The sequence below is a fragment of the Mustelus asterias genome, chromosome 8 (genome assembly GCF_964213995.1).
Source record: "Mustelus asterias chromosome 8, sMusAst1.hap1.1, whole genome shotgun sequence".
NCBI lineage: Eukaryota > Metazoa > Chordata > Chondrichthyes > Carcharhiniformes > Triakidae > Mustelus > Mustelus asterias.
The window spans coordinates 77,571,473-77,590,489 of record NC_135808.1 but is presented as its reverse complement, the minus strand read 5'-3'; the positions used below and the strand labels follow the sequence as shown (position 1 = coordinate 77,590,489).

The following is a 19,017-nucleotide window of genomic DNA, read 5'->3' as shown; positions in this document are numbered from 1 at the left end:
TTGTTTTTTCCTTATCTGTCTAATCGTAAACTGAGTGTCACTTACAATGGCTTCTCTTCCCACACCTGAACAGTTAATTCTGGCATCTCTCAAGGTTTTATCCTTGGCTTCCTTTATTTCATCTACATGCTGTCCCTCCGCAAAGCATCCTGTCAAATTATCACTCTGCTTGTTCTGGCTCCACTACTGGACGAGCAGAAATTCCCTCCAATTAAGTGTTGGAACAATCAAAACTATAGCCTTCGGTCCCTGCTCCAATCTCCAATCCTGCGTTGCCAACTCCACCCCTCTCTATGGCAACACTCTGAGGCTGAACCAGATAGTTTACAATCTTGGGGTTGTATTTAAAGTTAAAGTTTATTTATTAGTCACAAGTAGGCTTACATTCACACTAATGAAGCTACTGTGAAAATCCCCTAGTCGCCTCACTCCGGCGCCTGTTCGGGTACACTGAGGGGGAATTTAGCATGGCCAATTCACCTATCTCATCTTTCGGACGGTGGGAGGAAACCGGAGCATCCAGAGGAAACCCACGCAGACACGGGGAGAATGTGCAAACTCCACATAGACAGTGACCCAAGCTGGGAATCGAATCCAGGTCCCTGGCACTGTGAGATAGCAGTGCTAACCACTGTGTCACTGCGTATTTGTTCCAAAGATGATGTTTCAGCTGCATATCCATACAGGCACGAAGACAGCCTATTTCTTCATCTGTAACATTGCCCAACTCTGCCCCACCTCAGCTCATCTCCTATTGAAACCCTCATTCCATGTTGTTTTTGCCTCTAAACCTAATAATCCTAACGTACTCCTGGCAGGTTCTCACATTCTACCCTCCATAAACCTGAAGTCATCTAAAGCCTCTGCTACCCATGTCCTAACTTGCACCAAATCCCATTCACCTATCCATCCCTGTGCCGGCTGCCCTGCAACAACTCAATTTTAAACTGTTCCTCTCCGTTTTCAAATCCCTTCAAACCCCACCCATTTCCACACCCGCCCACCCATTTCCTTGCCCCCTTCCGCCATCTCTGTAACGTCCTGTGGCCCTGTAACATTCCAAGTTACCTGTACTCCGCTAATTCTGGCCTCTTGATCAACTTCAGTATTAATTGCTGCACCAGTGGTGACTGTGCCTTCAGCTGCCTTGGTCCTAAGCCCTAGAACACCCTTCGAAAGCTTTCCTTCTTTAGAGACACTCAAAAAAACTAAGCTCTTTTGGTCATCTACCTGAATATGTCCTTATGCCATATTTGATTTTAAAACCTTCCTGTGAATCGCTTTGGGAGTGATGTTAAAGACACTATATATAAGCAGGCTGTTTATAATGTGCAGTACAAACAGGGGGCAAAAGCTCACAAATGTGGCTGGTGGCAGCTTCCTTATTGGTCTGTAACAATTCCAGTAATGAGTGGACAGTGAATCTGAGTGTGTGTTCACCATTAACACCATGTGGATGGTTTGTTTCTGTTTAGAGCTTCGTGACCTGACCCCAAAAGCAGCGTCGCTCATTTACCCGGGTGCAATTGCAGCAGCTGTTGGACTTGCTCTTCTCCTAGGCATGATTGGCACAATTGTGGTCATGGTCAGAAAGAAACTGAGAAGTAAAGGTAAATCGCTCTCAAGAGTCCAAGAATTAAAGATTTATTTGATCTGACTATATCTGCCAACTCTTACCTACTGGAATGCCAGACAGAAAGATCACACCAAAGAAAGATTGACACAAATCTTCTGTCGCAACAGTGATGAATGCTGAACATTTTTGCCATTATTATAGGACACAAATTACGTTTGCCAGAAATAGCCCCTGCAGATTGTCCTACTGGGTTTGTCAGCATTTGTTTTTGTTCATTCATGGGGCATGGGCATCGCTGGCTGGCCAGCATTTATTGCCCATCCTAGGTGCCCTTGAGCTGCCTACTTGAGCGATTTGAGGGCAGTTGAGAGTGGCTCTGGAGTCACATGTGGGCCAGACCGGGTAAGGATGGCAGATTTCCTTCCCTGAAGGACATTTGTGAACCTGATGGGTTCTTCCAACAATTGACAACGGTTTCATGGTCATCAATAGATTCTTAATGCCAGATGTTTTTATTGAATTCAAATTCCACCATCTGGCGGGATTCAAACCTGGGTCCCCAGAACATTAGCTGAGTTTCTCGATTAATAGTCTAGCGATAATACTGCAAGCCATCGCCTCCCCATTGAATATGTAAACGTGAGTTACTTTACCAGGACCTACCAACACTTTATTTGAATTATTAATGCTGTATCGAGTAGGTGTAAAACAGAGCTTCCCAAATAAGGCTGTGACCCACTGTGGGAGTGCAAGTCAAGATTTTGGTGTCTCAAGCTGGCCTGGAGCTCAGGACAAAAGCTAACACTTGAGACCTTTTTAAAACCTTGTGTTTTTTTCCTAATGGTGGACATGACCTAAGCAACAGATCTTTTGAAGCCTGATTGCAAAAAAGAGAAATGTGATAAGATGTTTGCTTTAAAAAAACCCTGCAGTTTAAGCACTTCCACCATACTCCACCTCACTGCCTCACAACCCTGGCCCAGCAGCTGAAGCCCACCTTCTCCGAACACTGCCCCCCTCCTACCGTCCATCTCATTCACTGAAACCTATCCTTTCTCTGCTCAGCAGATGAAGACCACCCTCCCCTCCCCCACTCCCCAGCCTGCCTCCACAACACTCATATCCTTGGAAACTTCACTCTGGGTCATGCAAAGTCTGCAGTTTTAAAATAGGGTCACATGGGAAAAGGTTTGAGAAGCACTGGTGTAAAACCTGCCACGAATGCAGCCCTTGAAATGAGGAGTGTCTTCACACACCACGGCCTGCACCCCCAGCTCATCCCCTCAACACTCCTCCCAAAACCCCCAGTTAACTTCTCACTCGGTACCAATCACCGCTCCCCCCCCCTGCTCCCCTACCCTGGCTTTCCCTGATTTTGCACTCATAGCTCATTCCCCCAACCTTTAGTTCACCTTCCCCATGCCAACCCCCTCCCCCAGCTCACCACTTATCCGCATCCCCCCACCTACACTCCTGACTCACACCCCATTAGTTCTCTCCCCTCAAACAGTTTATCATAACCATTACTCGGCCTCTTGGTCACCTCAATGATGAATCCACACTGAAGCCAGGACAGGAATTTCCCACTGCAGCCAACCAAAAGGGTAAAATTATAATTTCAATTGCAGTCAGCAGTGTAACCCACAGCCTGACTGGAAGAACAAGGCCAAATATTTTACATTCAAATAGCATCTCGCACACCTGAGAATGTTCCAAAGTATTTCATGGCCAAGAAGTACTCTTGAAGTGTTTGCGCTGTTGGCCACTATGTTTCCTTATGTTCCAAGTTACACCTGCTACCCTCCGGCATACAACACTAAGATAAATGTCCAGACAACCTGCTTAATTGAGTTTACCATCTTTCAAACTCATACCAGCTCTTCAGCAAATTAAAATTCGTATTGTCTATTTAATGTTCCAGCTTCCCCCTTCCTCTATTGAATATTTAAACCCAAAGGGTACAGTTTTCTCTGTGGGCTTCTGAACCCCACTGTAAGGTTTCAAATGGGGAGCAGAGGCCCACAGTATATGGAAAATGATCACTCAGTTGTGATTTCCCCCGGATTGGTGAATGAGTGACCAGAGGAACAGCAAGTCTCAGTGAAGCATAGCAGGTGGACTCCTGAAGTTGTGGACCAATAGGAGGCCATGCAGTGTGAAAGCAGCAGCAGGATGTAATGGCAGCTCTGGGAGACTATTCCAAAATGGAGATGCCCCTCTCTCCGACTGTATCAACTTTAAGATAAGAAACCGTCTTTGCAGCTGGAGCCACTGCTGCTGGATTCAAGCAGAATGCCTCCCCTCACCCCCAGCACACCCACCCTCTCGGCCATCATGCCACCTTTTAGGCAGCTAAAACATCCCCCACCCACCTATGGAGACCTGGATACCGACAAGAAAACCAATAGGCTTTTAATGATAAAGGCAAAATACTGTGGTTGCTGGAATCTGAAACAAAACCAGAAAATGCTGGAAAGTCTCAGCAGATCTGACAGCTTCTGTGGGGAGAGAATAGAGCCAATGTTTCGAGTAGGTGTGACTTATTTTGACCAAATATGGCATTACAACGCTACTTAATTATATTCTTCTTTTCTGACACCAACTTCCCAGCAGAAGTCACTAGATTCCAATTAAGATCGGGATCTCTGCTAACCTTTTACCTCTCCCTAGTGCAGAGGCACTGAGGACCATTATAGCTTTCCTATTCCTTCCCCGGCTGAAATCCATTGCGTTTTAATAGTTCACGTGTAAGTTTGAAAGCTGTTAACATTAAAAGTTTCAAGGTACAAGTTTTAATATTCCATGTGTTTTTCATTGTTTTCAGAATATGATACAGCAAAGCTAAACTCTGACAGGTAACTACTTCTTCTGTATATTTTCTCCTAACTTAAAAATAAATGTCTGTGCTCATCCAAATGGGAACTTTAGCCTTTTTCATTGTGACTTCCCAGTGTCATGCTTCCTGGAGAAGTACTGGACAATGGCTTCAATATATAGCTTCTTTTACTCTGCTAGAAAGTGCTTTACAAACTGCCCAGTTTGGGAAGAACACCACATACTATACCAGTGTAACACTTTACCCATATAAACTAGCAATGTAGCTTTTCTGAGGAATGCCAGTTTGGATCATATTCGTTGACATTATGTGGTGGCACAGCACTCACCGCCAGGTTGAGGCTACTAAAAAGCATGTTCATGTATAACAAGTCAGGAGGAGAATTTCATCCCATCACTTTGGACCGCGGAAGTTTTACTGCAGCGGTACAGGGTCTTGGTGAGCCCTGAAGTACTGTGTATAGTTTTACTATCCTCATTTGAAAAAGAATATAAATGCATTCAAAGCAGTTCAGAGAAGGCTCACTCATTCCTGGGACAAAGTGCTTGTCTTATGAAGAATTGGAGGAATGAGAGGTGGTTTTATTGAAACATTTAAGATCCTGAGGAGACTCGATATGATGGATACCGGGAGGGTGTTTCCTTTGTGGGGGAGACCAGAACTAGGAGAGACTGTTTAAAAGTAAGAGGTTTCCCTTGTAGGATGGAGATGAGGAGAACTGCTTTATCTCTCAGAGGGTCATTAGTCTGTGAAATTTTCACTTTCCCAGAAAGCAGCGGAAGCCAGGTCATTAAATCTATTCAAGGCTGAGTTAGATAGATTTTTCATAGACAAAAGGAATCAAAGGTTATTTGGGGGCAGACAGAAAAGTGGAGTTGAGAACACTCTCAGATCAATCATGATCTTTTATTGGATGGCAGAGCAGACCCGAAGGGCTGAATGGCCTACTCCTGTGTCCCACGTTCCTATGTTCTTATGGCTGGATTCAAACACAGTCTTTGGAGTAATAGACAGGTTACTGACCCATTGGGTCAGTCCTCAAACAGTTTAAAGTTTTTTTTAACTCCAGGCTGCTGTATTGATGTGATTGGCCATCAACACCAACAAAGACAGAAGATGAAGCAGTGAAGTCTGTTTTTGCAGTGTCATCAGAATGTTTTCCAATCTTATTCAGGCTGTTAATTAGCAAAAAATATTAAGTGGAAGATGAGCAGATTACCAGGGTGGCCTTGAATGTAATTGGGAGAGTATGTATGGAAGGAGAGATTTGGAGCAAACAGCAAAGTTCTGAATTCAGAGCAGGCAGGGCAAGGGAAACTGAATTCAGATTAAAATCACTGAGGATGATTTGCACAATGCGGAGGCTGAAGTAATTAGCCCCTGTGTATCACTTGGGATAAAACAGCACATCCTATAATTCACCATGAGCCATGCCATTGGCGATCAGCTGGCATGTATTCAAACATAGACTGCATTTATATGTTCCGGAAAGTGGGAGAAGTATAAAATCAGATGGGGTGGGCAGGTCCATCGCCCACCCACCTCCACTGGTGTTTTACCAGCAGTGAGGCCTCCAAGTTATGTCCTCCTCCCCACTGCAGGGCCTGACTGACTGACTGGCGAGGCAAGGCATGGTTGCTCCACTAACCTTCAGGTGCATCCTCCAGTAGTGCTTCTGCTCGGAGACTGACTACAATCCCAGCAGTGTCCACTGCTCCAGGCGGTGCTGCTGGGACTGGAGACTTTCTGGCTACCTGATTGGTTGGCAGCCCTTGTGGGTGGGACATTCTCTGGCATGAGGATAGAAGCCACACCTCAGGCAATTAACTTCCTGAGCCACGCACGTTTGTGTCATGGTTTCAAGGGCCTCCAGAAGTCATCCAGATAATGGGCAGGGCCATCAGCTTTGTTGCATTTTATCCGTCAAATGCCAGATATCACCAATTATGTGTCGCATCTCAGAATACACCTAATAAAGAAAACATGAACCATTTGCACTGCAAATGCTCAAATTCTAAAGTGAAGGTGTGGAACTGGTCAAGGTCTGAGGACCTGTTCACAAGCTGAGTGCAAGTTTGTTCAGAAATGTTGCATCCTGAGAGAAACTCAATTCTGATTTTGTCATTAAAATGTCTGATGCACCATCAATCAAGCAAAGACTAGTTTGTATGCAAGAACAAATAGGCTTTTATTAACAAAAGACTTGGAGCAAACCCATGCCGATGAACTGGTCCAGAGACTGAGGCAGGGGGTGGGGAGCAGTCACCTTTATACCTGGACCAGGGTGGGGAGGAGTCCCAGGCAGGGCCGGCAGGGACGTGTCCAGGCATGTCACACACACCGGCAATAAGCTAACAGTGGTTTACCACAATGTCCAAGAGCAATACCATGCACAATCAATTACTATGGAATTAAACTGTCACATTTGTTCTTCCAGTACTGAAGGCACAGAAGGTACGTTTGAGAATCCAACCTTTGACTATACTGGTGCAGGTAAGACTGCAAATCTTATCAACATATTGTAGTGTGTGATTAGAAACTACAGTTTGTAACCAATCTTAGAGCAACATTTTTGAAGGAGGGTGAGTATAATTTTTGTTTTCAAAAGGATGCTGTGTGGTGTTCCGGTGGTGTGCTGTTCCAGTACGGTTCCACGTGGTGTGGTGTTCCAGTATGGTTCCACGTGGTGTGGTGATCCAGTACGGTTCCACGTGGTGTGGTGTTCCAGTACGGTTCCACGTGGTGTGGTGTTCCAGTATGGTTCCACGTGGTGTGGTGATCCAGTACGGTTCCACGTGGTGTGGTGTTCCAGTACGGTTCCACGTGGTGTGGTGATCCAGTACGGTTCCACGTGGTGTGGTGATCCAGTACGGTTCCACGTGGTGTGGTGATCCAGTATGGTTCCACGTGGTGTGGTGTTCCAGTACGGTTCCACGTGGTGTGGTGATCCAGTACGGTTCCACGTGGTGTGGTGATCCAGTACGGTTCCACGTGGTGTGGTGATCCAGTATGGTTCCACGTGGTGTGGTGATCCAGTATGGTTCCACGTGGTGTGGTGATCCAGTACGGTTCCACGTGGTGTGGTGTTCCAGTACGGTTCTATGGGTGTTGGCAGCTGTCTAGTACTTGCACTGAGAACCAGAAGTGGAAGCAGGAATCCTGCTGCAGGCTTAAGAGGCCTTCTGGTTGTTGTACTTCAGCAGCAGCCAGAACACTCCATAGCTCAAAAATCCTGTTGATCAATATAAACAATGATTCAGCTTCTATTTTTCATTCATTCTTGTGATGTGGGTACCACTGACTCAGCCAACCTTCATTGCCCATCCCTAATTGCCCTTAAGGTAATGGTGAGCTGCTGCCTTAAACCGCTGCATTGCCTGTGCCGTAGGTACACCCACAGTCCTATTAGGGAGTAAGTTCCAGGATTTTGACCCAGTGACAGTGGAGAAATGTCGATATATTTCCAAATCAGGATGGCGAATGATTGGGAGCAAAACTTCCAGGTGGTGGTGTTCTGATGTATCTGCTGCTCTTGTCCTTCTAGATGGTGGCTTATATGGGTTTGGAAGGAGCCTTGTTGAGTTCCTGCAGTGCATCTTGTAGATGGTACACACTGCTTATACTGTGCATCGGTGATGGAGAAAGTGAATGTTTGTGGATGGGATGCTAATTGAACAGCCTGCTTTGTCCCAGATAGTGTCAAGCTTCTTGAATGTTGTTGATGAGTATGCTATCACACTCCTGACTTGTGCCTTGTAGATGGAATGCTTTAGGGAATCAGGAGCTGAGTTACTCGTCATAGGATTCCTAGCCTCTGACCTGTTCTTGTAGCCACTGTATTTATATGGCTAGTCCAGTTAAGTGTCTTGTCAATGATAATCCCCCTAGATGTTGACAGTGGGGGATTTAATGATGGCAATGCCATTGAACACCAAGTGGCAATTGTTAGATTCTTGTTGGAGATGGTCATTGCCTGGCATTTAGGTGGTGTGAATGTCCCTTGCCACTTGTCAGCCCAAGCTTGGATATTGTCCAGGTCTTGTTGCATTTGGACATGGACTGCTTCAGTATCTGAGGAGGCGTGAATAATGCTAAATATTGTGCAATCATCAGAAAACATCTCCACTTCTGACCTTATGGAAGGAATGTCATTGATGAAGCAGCTGAAGATGTTTGAGACTAGGACATTACCCTGAGGAACTCTCACTTTGATGTCCTGGAGCTCACCTCGCCCCAGGGCCCTCGCAGCTTTGAGGAATGTCCCAGCCTAAGTCCCGCTGTCAGCTTCTTTTTAAGAGTGCCTTTGTTTTCATTGTTGGACTTAGAGCTTTTTTGTGTTGAGAGTGCCAGGAATTCCCATCCTGCATTTAGAGAGAGGAATATCAGCTCCTGCCTCTCCTCAGCAGAAACAGTTGTGTAATTTTATTGTTTCATAGGATTTGGGCATCACGAGCACGATCAGCATTTGTTGCCAATTCCTAATTGCCCTTCAACTGAATGGCTTGCCTGGCCATTTCAGAGGCCACTTAAGAGCCAATCATTGTAGTGGCTCTGGAGTCACAGGGAGGCCAGACTCGGTGAGGATGGCAGATTTCTATTAAGGTGAAGCCTGAGAAATTTGGAGCAGTGTAGAGGGGAAGGAGACCTGGAGCATGATCCATAATGCTGTTGCAGATGGTATTATTGAAGCCATATCCCCTTCTAATGCAGTGCACTGCACCTCCAGCCACTTGGTGTAACGTAAGCATCTGACCTGGTGCTGTTTTGTCAGTCTCACCGGCTGATGTGACACCCAACTTCCAAATGTGAACAACACCAGATCAATGTACCCAGCATCTGTGCATGCTCATCAGCACCCTCCTATTTGCAGCAACTTCAAGGTCCTCCTCAGGGTCAAAACCTATCTGCGTTCTTGTTTTCTAGTAAACTGGCACAAGAACCATCCTTTTACTTTGGTGTGAATGAAACCCACTCACTACGTGCAGATCCCAATTCCATACTGGTCTTTAAGGTATGCTCAGTTCCAATCTGGGCTGGTACTGGGAATGTCAGATCAAAGATTAGGATGTCTTTCAGCAGTGATATGGTGTACCCCCTCTCTTCCTCCTGGGGCAGCTGTGGTTGAGTAGGCAGCAGGTCTTTGGTGTGGGAAGGTGGGGTAAAGAGAGGAGAGTGAATTGGAAAGCAAGAAGTCCATGGTCACACCATCAGCAGCTTGTTCATGTCTGGCGGGGGGATGAGGGTGAGCTGGGAGTTGAAATGGAAATAAGGCAGGAAGATACCATCACCCTAATGTTCTCCATGATGATGGCCACAAGTTGTCATGGATCACATCCACAGAGCTCAGAGGCATCCTTGTCTCTGCTCTCTGCCCTCTACTTTGTCCCGCAATAGAGAGGGATGAATGTCAGTGGAATGTGTCGCACTGTGTCTGGGTGATATGCCTATCACAGCTAAATAATATATAAACAGCAGGAGCTGTGGGTAATTTATTATTAGAGAAGTGTAAAGTTTATTTATTACTCACAAGTAAGGCTTACATTAACACTGCAATGAAGTTACTGTGGAATTCCCCTAGTCGCCACACTACGGTGCCTGTTCAGGTCAATGTACCTAACCAGTACTTCTTTCAGACTGTGGGAGGAAACTGGAACACCCGGAGAAAACCCACGCAGACATGGGGAGAACCTGCGAGCTCCACAGACAGTGACCCAAGCCGGGAATCGAACCCGGGTCCCTGGCGCTGTGAGGCAGCAGTGCTAACCACTGTGCCACCCATGCCGTGTGTGAAGGTGAGGTGGAATATCTGGACATTAGGTTTGTGTGCTGATGGACAAGTGATGGAATTGTGGCGCATTGGGCAATGAGAGGCTGATGGTATGGCGAGTAACAGATGTCATGTAAAGATGCATTCGTTGACCTTGACTGCCAGTATGAGGTCATTAAACTTCTCATGGCACTGCTCCCAGCTCCTCTTCCAGATGTCAGAAATTGACCCCTCTGCTCGCCTTCTCCCATATCTCCGAGTGGTCCTTGAGGGCCACTGTATATGAGAGGTATCTCTGTCTGTCTGCCTCCATCGTTTAGGCCTCCAGCACCACATTCTTGACTCTGGAGCCCACTCACTGCCCTTGTATTCCACTTGCAGCTGTAGCTTTCAGCAGCAGGTTGGTAATTCAGTGCAGTTTAGTGGTAATTTAAGAGGGACAGATTACCTTTAGGAACAGAAGGGTGACTATGCTGCTTGTAACCTACTGCTCAGGTCCCTGATGAACGCTGAAGCAGACAGCAGCATGGAATTGGCTTGGCGCAATCAGGTAAGTGAGGTAACTACACCAAATGTAGGTGCTGCTTACCTTGGCATTAATGGGCACAGACAGGTCAAAAATCATGACAGCTACACTAAACTGCACAGATCAAATTCTACATCACCTCGCCACCCCTTATTTCTTGCCAGTATGGATTGAGCACCTTAAGGCAATGATAAGGCAAATTGATACTAATATATTGGAATGAATTGCCCTGCCTTGGCTCTCTGGAAACCTTTCACAACCACCTTTCACAAGGTGTTTCAAAGTGCTTTATTGCCAATGAAGTGCTTTCCAAGTGTGGTCACTCTGGTAATGTAGGAAATGCACAAGCCAATTTGTGCACAGCTAGTTCCCACAAATAGCAATGCGATAATGATAAGGCAATCTGTTTTTGTGATATTGATTGAAGGGTAAATATTGGTCACATCCTAGTGGTAACTCCCTTGTTGTTGTTCAAAATGGTGCCATGGGATCTTTTATAACCACCTAAAAGGAAAGATAGGGCCTTATTTTGATGTCTCATCCAAATGATGGCAACTCCAACAGTGTAGCATTCCCTTGGTGCTGTGCTGGGGTATCAGCCTTGAATTTTGGACTCAGGTTCTAGTGTGGGGCTTTAACCCACAATCTTCAGAGGTGAGAGTGCTTCAGAGGTGAGAGTGTTACCAACCGAGCCACAGCTGACACACACATTGGCAATTCTTTCTTATCATTCTGATTCTAATAATCTATTGTCAGGATTAAGATGTATTAGTTTTTTTTCTTTATTCTTTAACAAGATGTGGGAGTCATTGGCAAGGCCAATATTTGTTGCCCTTCCCTAATTACCCATGATCTGAATGTCTTGCTCAGACATTTCAGAAAGCAGTTAAGAGCCAACCACATTGCTGTGGATCTGGAGTCACATGTAGGCCAGACCAGGTATGGACAGATTTCCTTCCCTAAAGGACATTACTGAACCAAATGGGTTTTTACAATCAATGATAGGTTCAGGGTCACCATTACTGAGACTAGCTTTATATTCCAGATTTATTAATTGAATTTAAGTTCCACCAGCTGCTGTGGTGAGATTTGAACCCATGTTCTCAGAGCTTTATACTGGACCTCTGGATTATTAGTACAAAGGCCTGGGGTGGGATTCTCCCAAAACAATTCTAAGCATCAAATTTGCTTAAATTTGAAGTAAATCCTGTTGGTTTTTTCAGTGGGATTTTCAAAATGAATCTCCTACACTGAGTGCACTAGTATGAATCTTGTGAAAAACCAGGCGGTGGGGCCTACTCCCGCTGGAGAGGCCGGCGGCATAGCACTGAGCAGGCCATTCTGCATGCACCGAGCCTGGAACTGCCGGCCTCCCGATCGCTGGCCAGCCCCACGACCCTACATAACTGCCCCCCCCCCCCCCCATCCCGCCACGGCCCAATCGCTGGCCTTCTGGATGTGTCCAGGCCAGCCTCGACCCCCGCCAGCCAGCCCCAATCGCTGGCCTCCCTCCATCACCAAGCCTGACGGCAGAGTGGTAGCGGGACCCTCCCCCCACCTGTTCTCTCTTCCCCACACCCCCCCCCAAGGTCCCGTCCCATTAGGCACTGCCCTCTTGGCACTGCCCAATACCTGGTGGGCAGTACCAAGGTGCCCCCAGAGCATTGCCACTTTGCTTCTTGGGCAGTGCTGGGGGCCAAGCTGGCACTGCAAAGCTGGCAATGCCCAGGAGCACCCCTCACCCCCAGGGGAGGGGTCTCAATGTCCCCTACACTCAAGTGGGGTCAGGCCACCAGCTCCCCACAAATGGGGAGCTATTGTAAACCCCACCGGAGTGAAACACTCTTGGTGGGGGGAGATGCTAGCGCTAATTATATGCAAATTGTGATTTGAATAATTTATACAGCTCCGCGCCGATTTCTGACGCCGGCAATCCAGCGGCCAGAGACTCGCGGAGGCCATGGCGCCCAGTGGGGAGCCCACGAAACGGCCTCCGCTCGAGTCTCCCGGCCCTGCTTTAGCAGTGTAGCAAGCCAGGAGAATTACCCCGGTGATCTTTTAAACCCAGATGATTAAAAGGAAACCAAATAATTTATGTGGGAGCTGGAGGACTTGAATATAAATTTCAAAGGGACCTTTAGATACCTTGTATAACTATTGCAAACTGTATAGGTTTATTGATGTGTGAGCGTCTCATGAGTACAAGTGTCAGACAATAACTATCTCAACAAGACAGGATCTAACCATTATCCCTTGACAATCAATGGCATTACCATCACTCATTCCCCCACTGTCAACATCCTGAGAGTTACCATTGACCAGAAACTGAATGGGACTAGCCATATAAATACTGTGGCTATCAGAACCAGTCAAAGGCTAGGAATTCTGTGGTGAATAACTCACCTTCTCACTCCCCAAAGCCTGTCCACCATCTACAAGGCACAGTTTATGAGTGTAATCCACTTGCCTGGATGAGTGCAGCTCCAACAACATTCAAGAAGCTTGACACTATCCAAGACAAAGCAGCTCACTTGACTGCTACCCTTTCCGCAAACAATTTATCCCTCCACCACCAATGAACAGTGTCAGCCATATGTACCATCTACAACATGCACTGCAGGAACTCACCAAGATTCCTTAGGCAGCACCTTCCAAACCCACGACTACTACCATCTAGAAGGACAAGAGCAGCAGATACTTGAGAACACCACCACCTGAAGGTGCTCCTCCAAGTCACTCATCATTCTGACTTGGAAATATATTGCCATTCCTTCACTGTGGCTGGGTCAAAATCCTGGAATTCCTTCCCTAATAGCACTGTGGGTGTACCTCCACCTCAGGGGCTGCAACAGTTCAAGAAGGCAGCTCACCACCACTTTCTCAAGGGCACATGGAGATGGGCAATAAGTTCTGGGCTCCCACATCCCAAAAATGAATTTTTAAAAAATTACCCAGTAGGTTAGGGGCATTCAGCAATTGTTTATTTAATGACAGTCAGATCTGAAACTCAGTAAAATGTGCATGTGTAAATAGTTAATATAGAGAGCTAGTGACAACATGCACAGACTCTTAATAGTTGAAAACCTTGCCAGCTCTCATTGTCTACATTCACAACCACTCCACTGAAGTCTCTCTTAAGCAGGGTCCTTGGATAGTGTCCGGGAATATGAATCCTTCTGATTTCTCTCCTCTGTAACCCAGGGCTAATTGCAATGTTCCAACTGTATGGCAAAGTTGAGCACAGCACTTTCAGTGTAAAGACATCCACACCTCTTTAAGTGAATGCATCATCATAGAAACATAGAAACCCTACAGCACAGAAAGAGGCCATTCGGCCCATCAAGTCTGCACCGACCACAATCCCACCCAGGCCCTACCCCCATATCCCTACATATTTACCCACTAATCCCTCTAACCTACGCATCTCAGGACACTAAGGGCAATTTTGAGCATGGCCAATCAACCTAACCTGCACATCTTTGGACTGTGGGAGGAAACCGGAGCACCCGGAGGAAACCCATGCAGACACGAGGAGAATGTGCAAACTCCACACAGACAGTGACCCAAGCAGGGAATCGAACCTTGGTCCCTGGAGCTGTGAAGCAGCAGTGCTAACCACTGTGCTACCGTGCCGAATTTAAACGATATTCATCGTTTAAATTCTCTTTCACTTGTTTGTAGAACAGTTCCAGCAGAAAAACAAGATGGACATCCTTTCCAGCCCTGGAATTATCTACAATATATCAAAGGGCTAAACAGATTAACTTCAAAAAATCATGACTGGTATCTCAGACCATCTGTTACAAATCAGTGATCTGATTCACTGATAATGTCCTGGTGAAGATGTGTAGGATTCGTGACAAATATTCTGCCCTTCTGAATCCAACAGGTTGAAAAATTATCTTAGGGAGAGTTGATAACGTATCCCTCAATTAAAGTACAAGTGTTGAGTGGAGAGATGTCATCATTTGTTCATCCACTACACGGTGCTGGTCAGCTCAGCTACATTGCATATCTATGGTATATAGTATTGTCTTGTACATAAAAAATGCTTTTCAGATTGTTTCGAGAGCAATGGAATATGAATGTCCTGACTTCGAGGTGTTACCTTGCTGTGGGGCAGACAGGGTGAATCCCCAATGGGAATGACATATTATAGGATAATTCATCGAAATACAAGTTCTTTAGGTTTGAAACCCAAGTATAATTGTGGTAAATCATTTTCTCTTAACAGGATCTTGATGAATAGGACAAGTGCCATCTATACGAATGAACAAAGGAAATGGGACAACTGGCAAATGAATGGTGGTGTTCCATGTCGAGCATGTATTTCACAAGCGTTCTCTGCCCCCTTCATTTTCTCCAAGGGTATTGCCACTCTCTCCAACACTGAGGCCTGAATGAGGCAACTTCATCTTCAATGTTCTTCAGCTCTCTCAAACACCCATGGAGCACCAGCCTCTTTTCCATCAATCTGTCTAACTTAATGTTAAGGCCAAATATTTGACCATTCTGCTGAACCCTGAGCTCTGCTTTCTCCCCTGCACCTGGCTCCTTTTTCTTTCACTTTTGAGACCCTGCCTGTCTGTCTCCCCATCATCCGTGCTGAAACCTTAATCTGCACCACCAATCATTCCCGAACAAACTTACATTTGTTCTCTGTTGGCTTCAATTCAACCATAATGATTTGCTCACAATAGCCCACTTTCTCATTACTCCTATCTTTGCCAAGATCCTCTCTTGCTTTGTGTCCCCGAGAGTCAACTTCATTGAATTTCTCCTCAGTGATTGTGGCCCTCTTTACTTCCAGTTATTTTCTCCAATGATATGTCCCTCTCACTCACTTATGTCTCTTTGCCCACTCCCTTCACTTGAATAACTGTTTGCTTCTTCAACCACTATGTCCCTATCCCCTGGAACTCTGTCCTTCAGCATCTCTACTGTCGCCTCTCCCGGCCATCAAGAAGGAGCTATTAATGCTTCTCTTTGATCATGGCTTTGAAGGCCTTTATTCCTCCTGCACATAGTTCATTTAATATCTACAACTCTGTAAAGTGGTCTGAGATGTCTCTCTTAAGCAAAGAGCATTTAAAAATGTAATTTGTTACTGATTTTCTGTATGTTTGAAAAACTGACCAGATGATCTGGTTAAGGTACTCAGGGAATCACTTCACTGCAGAGATTCTTCTCTCTGTTTTAAATCTTGTGTCAAAGTTTGAGACGTTAAACCAGTGTAACAGAATCAATGGTTTCAGGCTTCCCTAACAGAATGTTCACCAATATATTTCCCATATACACAGCAGATCATCATGTTATTCTGTTGATCAATTAAAGTGTGTTTAAGGAGCCATTTCATTCCAAATAACAAAAACAGATATACGAACATCCTTCCCATTTTCTGAAAAAAGACATTTTGTCAAAATTTTTCATTCTGCACTCATCAGGACAATCACGAGTACCAATATCAAGGGAAACAACTACTCCCCTGTATGGGAAGAGGGTGCAGATTGGTTGAGGCATTGCCATGGAGAATGCACCAGTTAATGGTAACTGACAGTTTACTGCCAACTGTTGTTTAAATATTTAAACCAGGCAACTTGACTCTGGTCAAAGTATTGCCCTGAGGAATGAACCAGTGAATGGCTATAACTTATTTTGTTTAGCTGAAACAGGCACAATGTGTGTAACTGTTCTTTCTGTCTGCAACAAGCAGAGCCCTGTGTATTCATATATTTAACTTCCAGTACATGCAAATATGCCACACTGCAAGGCTGACTGACAATCTTAAATTGGTTTTTAGCGTAACTGTCAGTTGCCATTAACTTGTGTTCTCCATGGCAATGCCTCGAGGAATCAGAATCCACTTGTTAACCAATTGTGAATGTCCTGATGAGTGCAAAACAAAAAACTTGAACAAAATGTCTTCTTTCAACAATACTCGGGTTCTCTCCTGCCAGATGACTACTTTCCATTTTCATGACTTATTCTATCAACAACTTTCACTTATTTATCACAGTAAGCAAACATCCACAGCACAAAACTTATTTTGTTGGATAGTAGATTTTTTTAAAAAATTGTATCATTACAGCTTATCAAAACAATTGATGTATGCAAGGCAGTTACTTAAATGCTAGGCAGGATTCAAATAATGCTTCAGCTACATGCTCAGTTACAACCAAAGCCCTTCATCATGTCAACAACCAAGTGTTCAGTGATATCACTGTACTGGTGAATAATCCATATGTCCGAAGCAAAATGCAGCTTTTCCCACATGACAGGAGTGGTTACACATCAAAAAAGTACCTCACTGGCTGTAAAATGCTTTGGGATGTCCTGAGCTCTTGAACGGCACTATATAAATACAAGTCTTTCTTTTCTACTGTTGCTGAAGTGTAGAACGTTAATCCATCCCAGATATTCAGTCACAATCGTGATGTCGGAGTGGGCAATCATTTCAATTCTGGTTTAGCCAAACAAACTGTTTCGAGTATTTGCAATGTACACAATAGATTGGGGCCCAGACGTCCTCCCATTAGTTTCTAATGCCCATAATCAGCTCTGGTGTTATGGAACGGTTCAGAGCTCATGAACAAAATATAAAGCATCACCGTTGTAACAGGTGTGGGTCATCATACCTCTGGATAGTGTGGCAGACAGGTCAGATGGCTGTAGAGCAAGAGTTTATCATTAGATTCTATGTCAGAGAAAAACAGCAGGGACTGATAATAAACCACTGATCTAATGAGGATCTTGTGATAGTTTATATGGAGATGTCACTGCAAGGAAATTAAAGCAATTGGATAAAAAATATGGAGAGATGTACTGAGATGGGAGTGAGGGTAGACATGGCTGAGGTACTTTTAGAAATGGTGAGCTTATTTGGCATTTCGGCCTTTCCTGTTTCTAAAATGTTCTAATTCCATCCCATTGTTCAGAATATGGTAAATAATAGGCATCATGGAGTGGGTTACGGGTGAGAATCTAATTGGCGGTTCAGAAGTTCTATTCTCTTAAGCTCAGGAATAGCCTGCAGCCTGAATTCCTTTGTTGGTAATTTTTAAATTTATAATATATATTGTCAGTTTTGTATATGGAGGTGGGTAAATGTGTATAGGGAGTGATGCTCAATTTTAGGTGAATTTCTATGACAGTCATGCTATGAGTGCAAATATCGAAACTATGATCCCAGTCCTTAACGCAGTGAGGGTACTGTTCCTGCTGTGCATTTATCAAGAAACATTGTGCTTTACATCAGCAAGAAAATCGATACCTTTTCTTTAGGTGGTTAAATAACAAGGTAGTTTTGACTTTTGTAATGTGGAGGTATTTATGTCAGCACATGTACTTATGGTGATTGAGTTTTCAATGAAAATATAAAGTATTGTGATTTTTCCCATTAAAATGATTATACATAGTTACTTAGTGTCATACCTGTATGATTCAAAACTTTACTGTTCTTTGCTTTGTACAGCTGCTTTTTAAATAAATGATAACCTATTTGTGGAGTAGACAGTCTTCAATTCTCTTGCTCCACGGGCAGAAAGAAGACAGTATTTTCCTCTTTAAGATCCTAACAAGTGCAGCGTGTGGGAAGTGCACTGTATTTGCACTAATCCCTGCCAGAGGGGCAGAGCTGTGGGAATTGCATGAGGGAGTTGTTGGGGGGTTCCCGGGGAGGGGAAGTGCCGTGTCTGTGGGATGTTTGTTTCTTCTATTTTTATTTATTTATTTAACGTCGGGACGCCTGTTAAAAAAGCAGCTCTTTCAGGAGCCTGAGTTGCTGGTGGGGCAGGCTCTGATAGTTAAAAGCGGCCTTCGCGACACACGACAGCGCAGAGTCGCTGAGCAGAAACTGATAGCCAAGTTCCGCACACACAAGGACGGCCTCAACCGGGATATTGGGTTTATGTCACACTATTTGTAACTCCCACAGTTGCGTGGACCTGCAGAGTTTCACTGGCTGTCTTGTCTGGAGACAATACACATCTTTTTAGCCTGTCTTGATGCTCTCTCCACTCCCATTGTTTTGTTTCTTAAAGACTGGATTAGTTGTAAGTATTCGCATTCCAACCATTATTCATGTAAATTGAGTCTGTGTCTTTATAAGTTCTGTTTGTGAACAGAATTCCCACTCACCTGAAGAAGGGGCTCAGAGCCTCGAAAGCTTGTGTGGCTTTTGCTACCAAATAAACCTGTTGGACTTTAACCTGGTGTTGTTAAACTTCTTACTGAGTTAAAAAGAAAGCAAGGGTTGGGTCCCACCATAAAGTGTCAAAAAATATAGCGGGAAAAGCCGGTATTGCAGCTGATGC

The 19,017-nt window shown here is 44.9% G+C and overlaps 1 protein-coding gene across 2 annotated transcripts in view; it reads left to right on the top strand.

Annotated features, from left to right (window-relative positions):
* Positions 1 to 18,213, top strand: part of LOC144497277 (P-selectin-like) — a 75,003-nt gene extending 56,790 nt beyond the window's left edge. Inside the window, exons 21-24 of one of the 2 annotated variants that reach the window (XM_078218298.1) lie at positions 1,476 to 1,610; positions 4,401 to 4,431; positions 6,850 to 6,866; positions 14,940 to 18,213. In XM_078218298.1, coding sequence (XP_078074424.1) covers positions 1,476 to 1,610; positions 4,401 to 4,431; positions 6,850 to 6,866; positions 14,940 to 14,947 — 191 coding nt within the window. In that variant the 3' untranslated portion in view covers positions 14,948 to 18,213. Of the gene's footprint in view, positions 1 to 1,475; positions 1,611 to 4,400; positions 4,432 to 6,849; positions 6,906 to 14,939 lie in introns of both variants that reach the window. The other variant, XM_078218297.1, reaches the window with a different exon arrangement.
* The last annotated feature ends 804 nt before the right edge of the window (positions 18,214 to 19,017 follow it).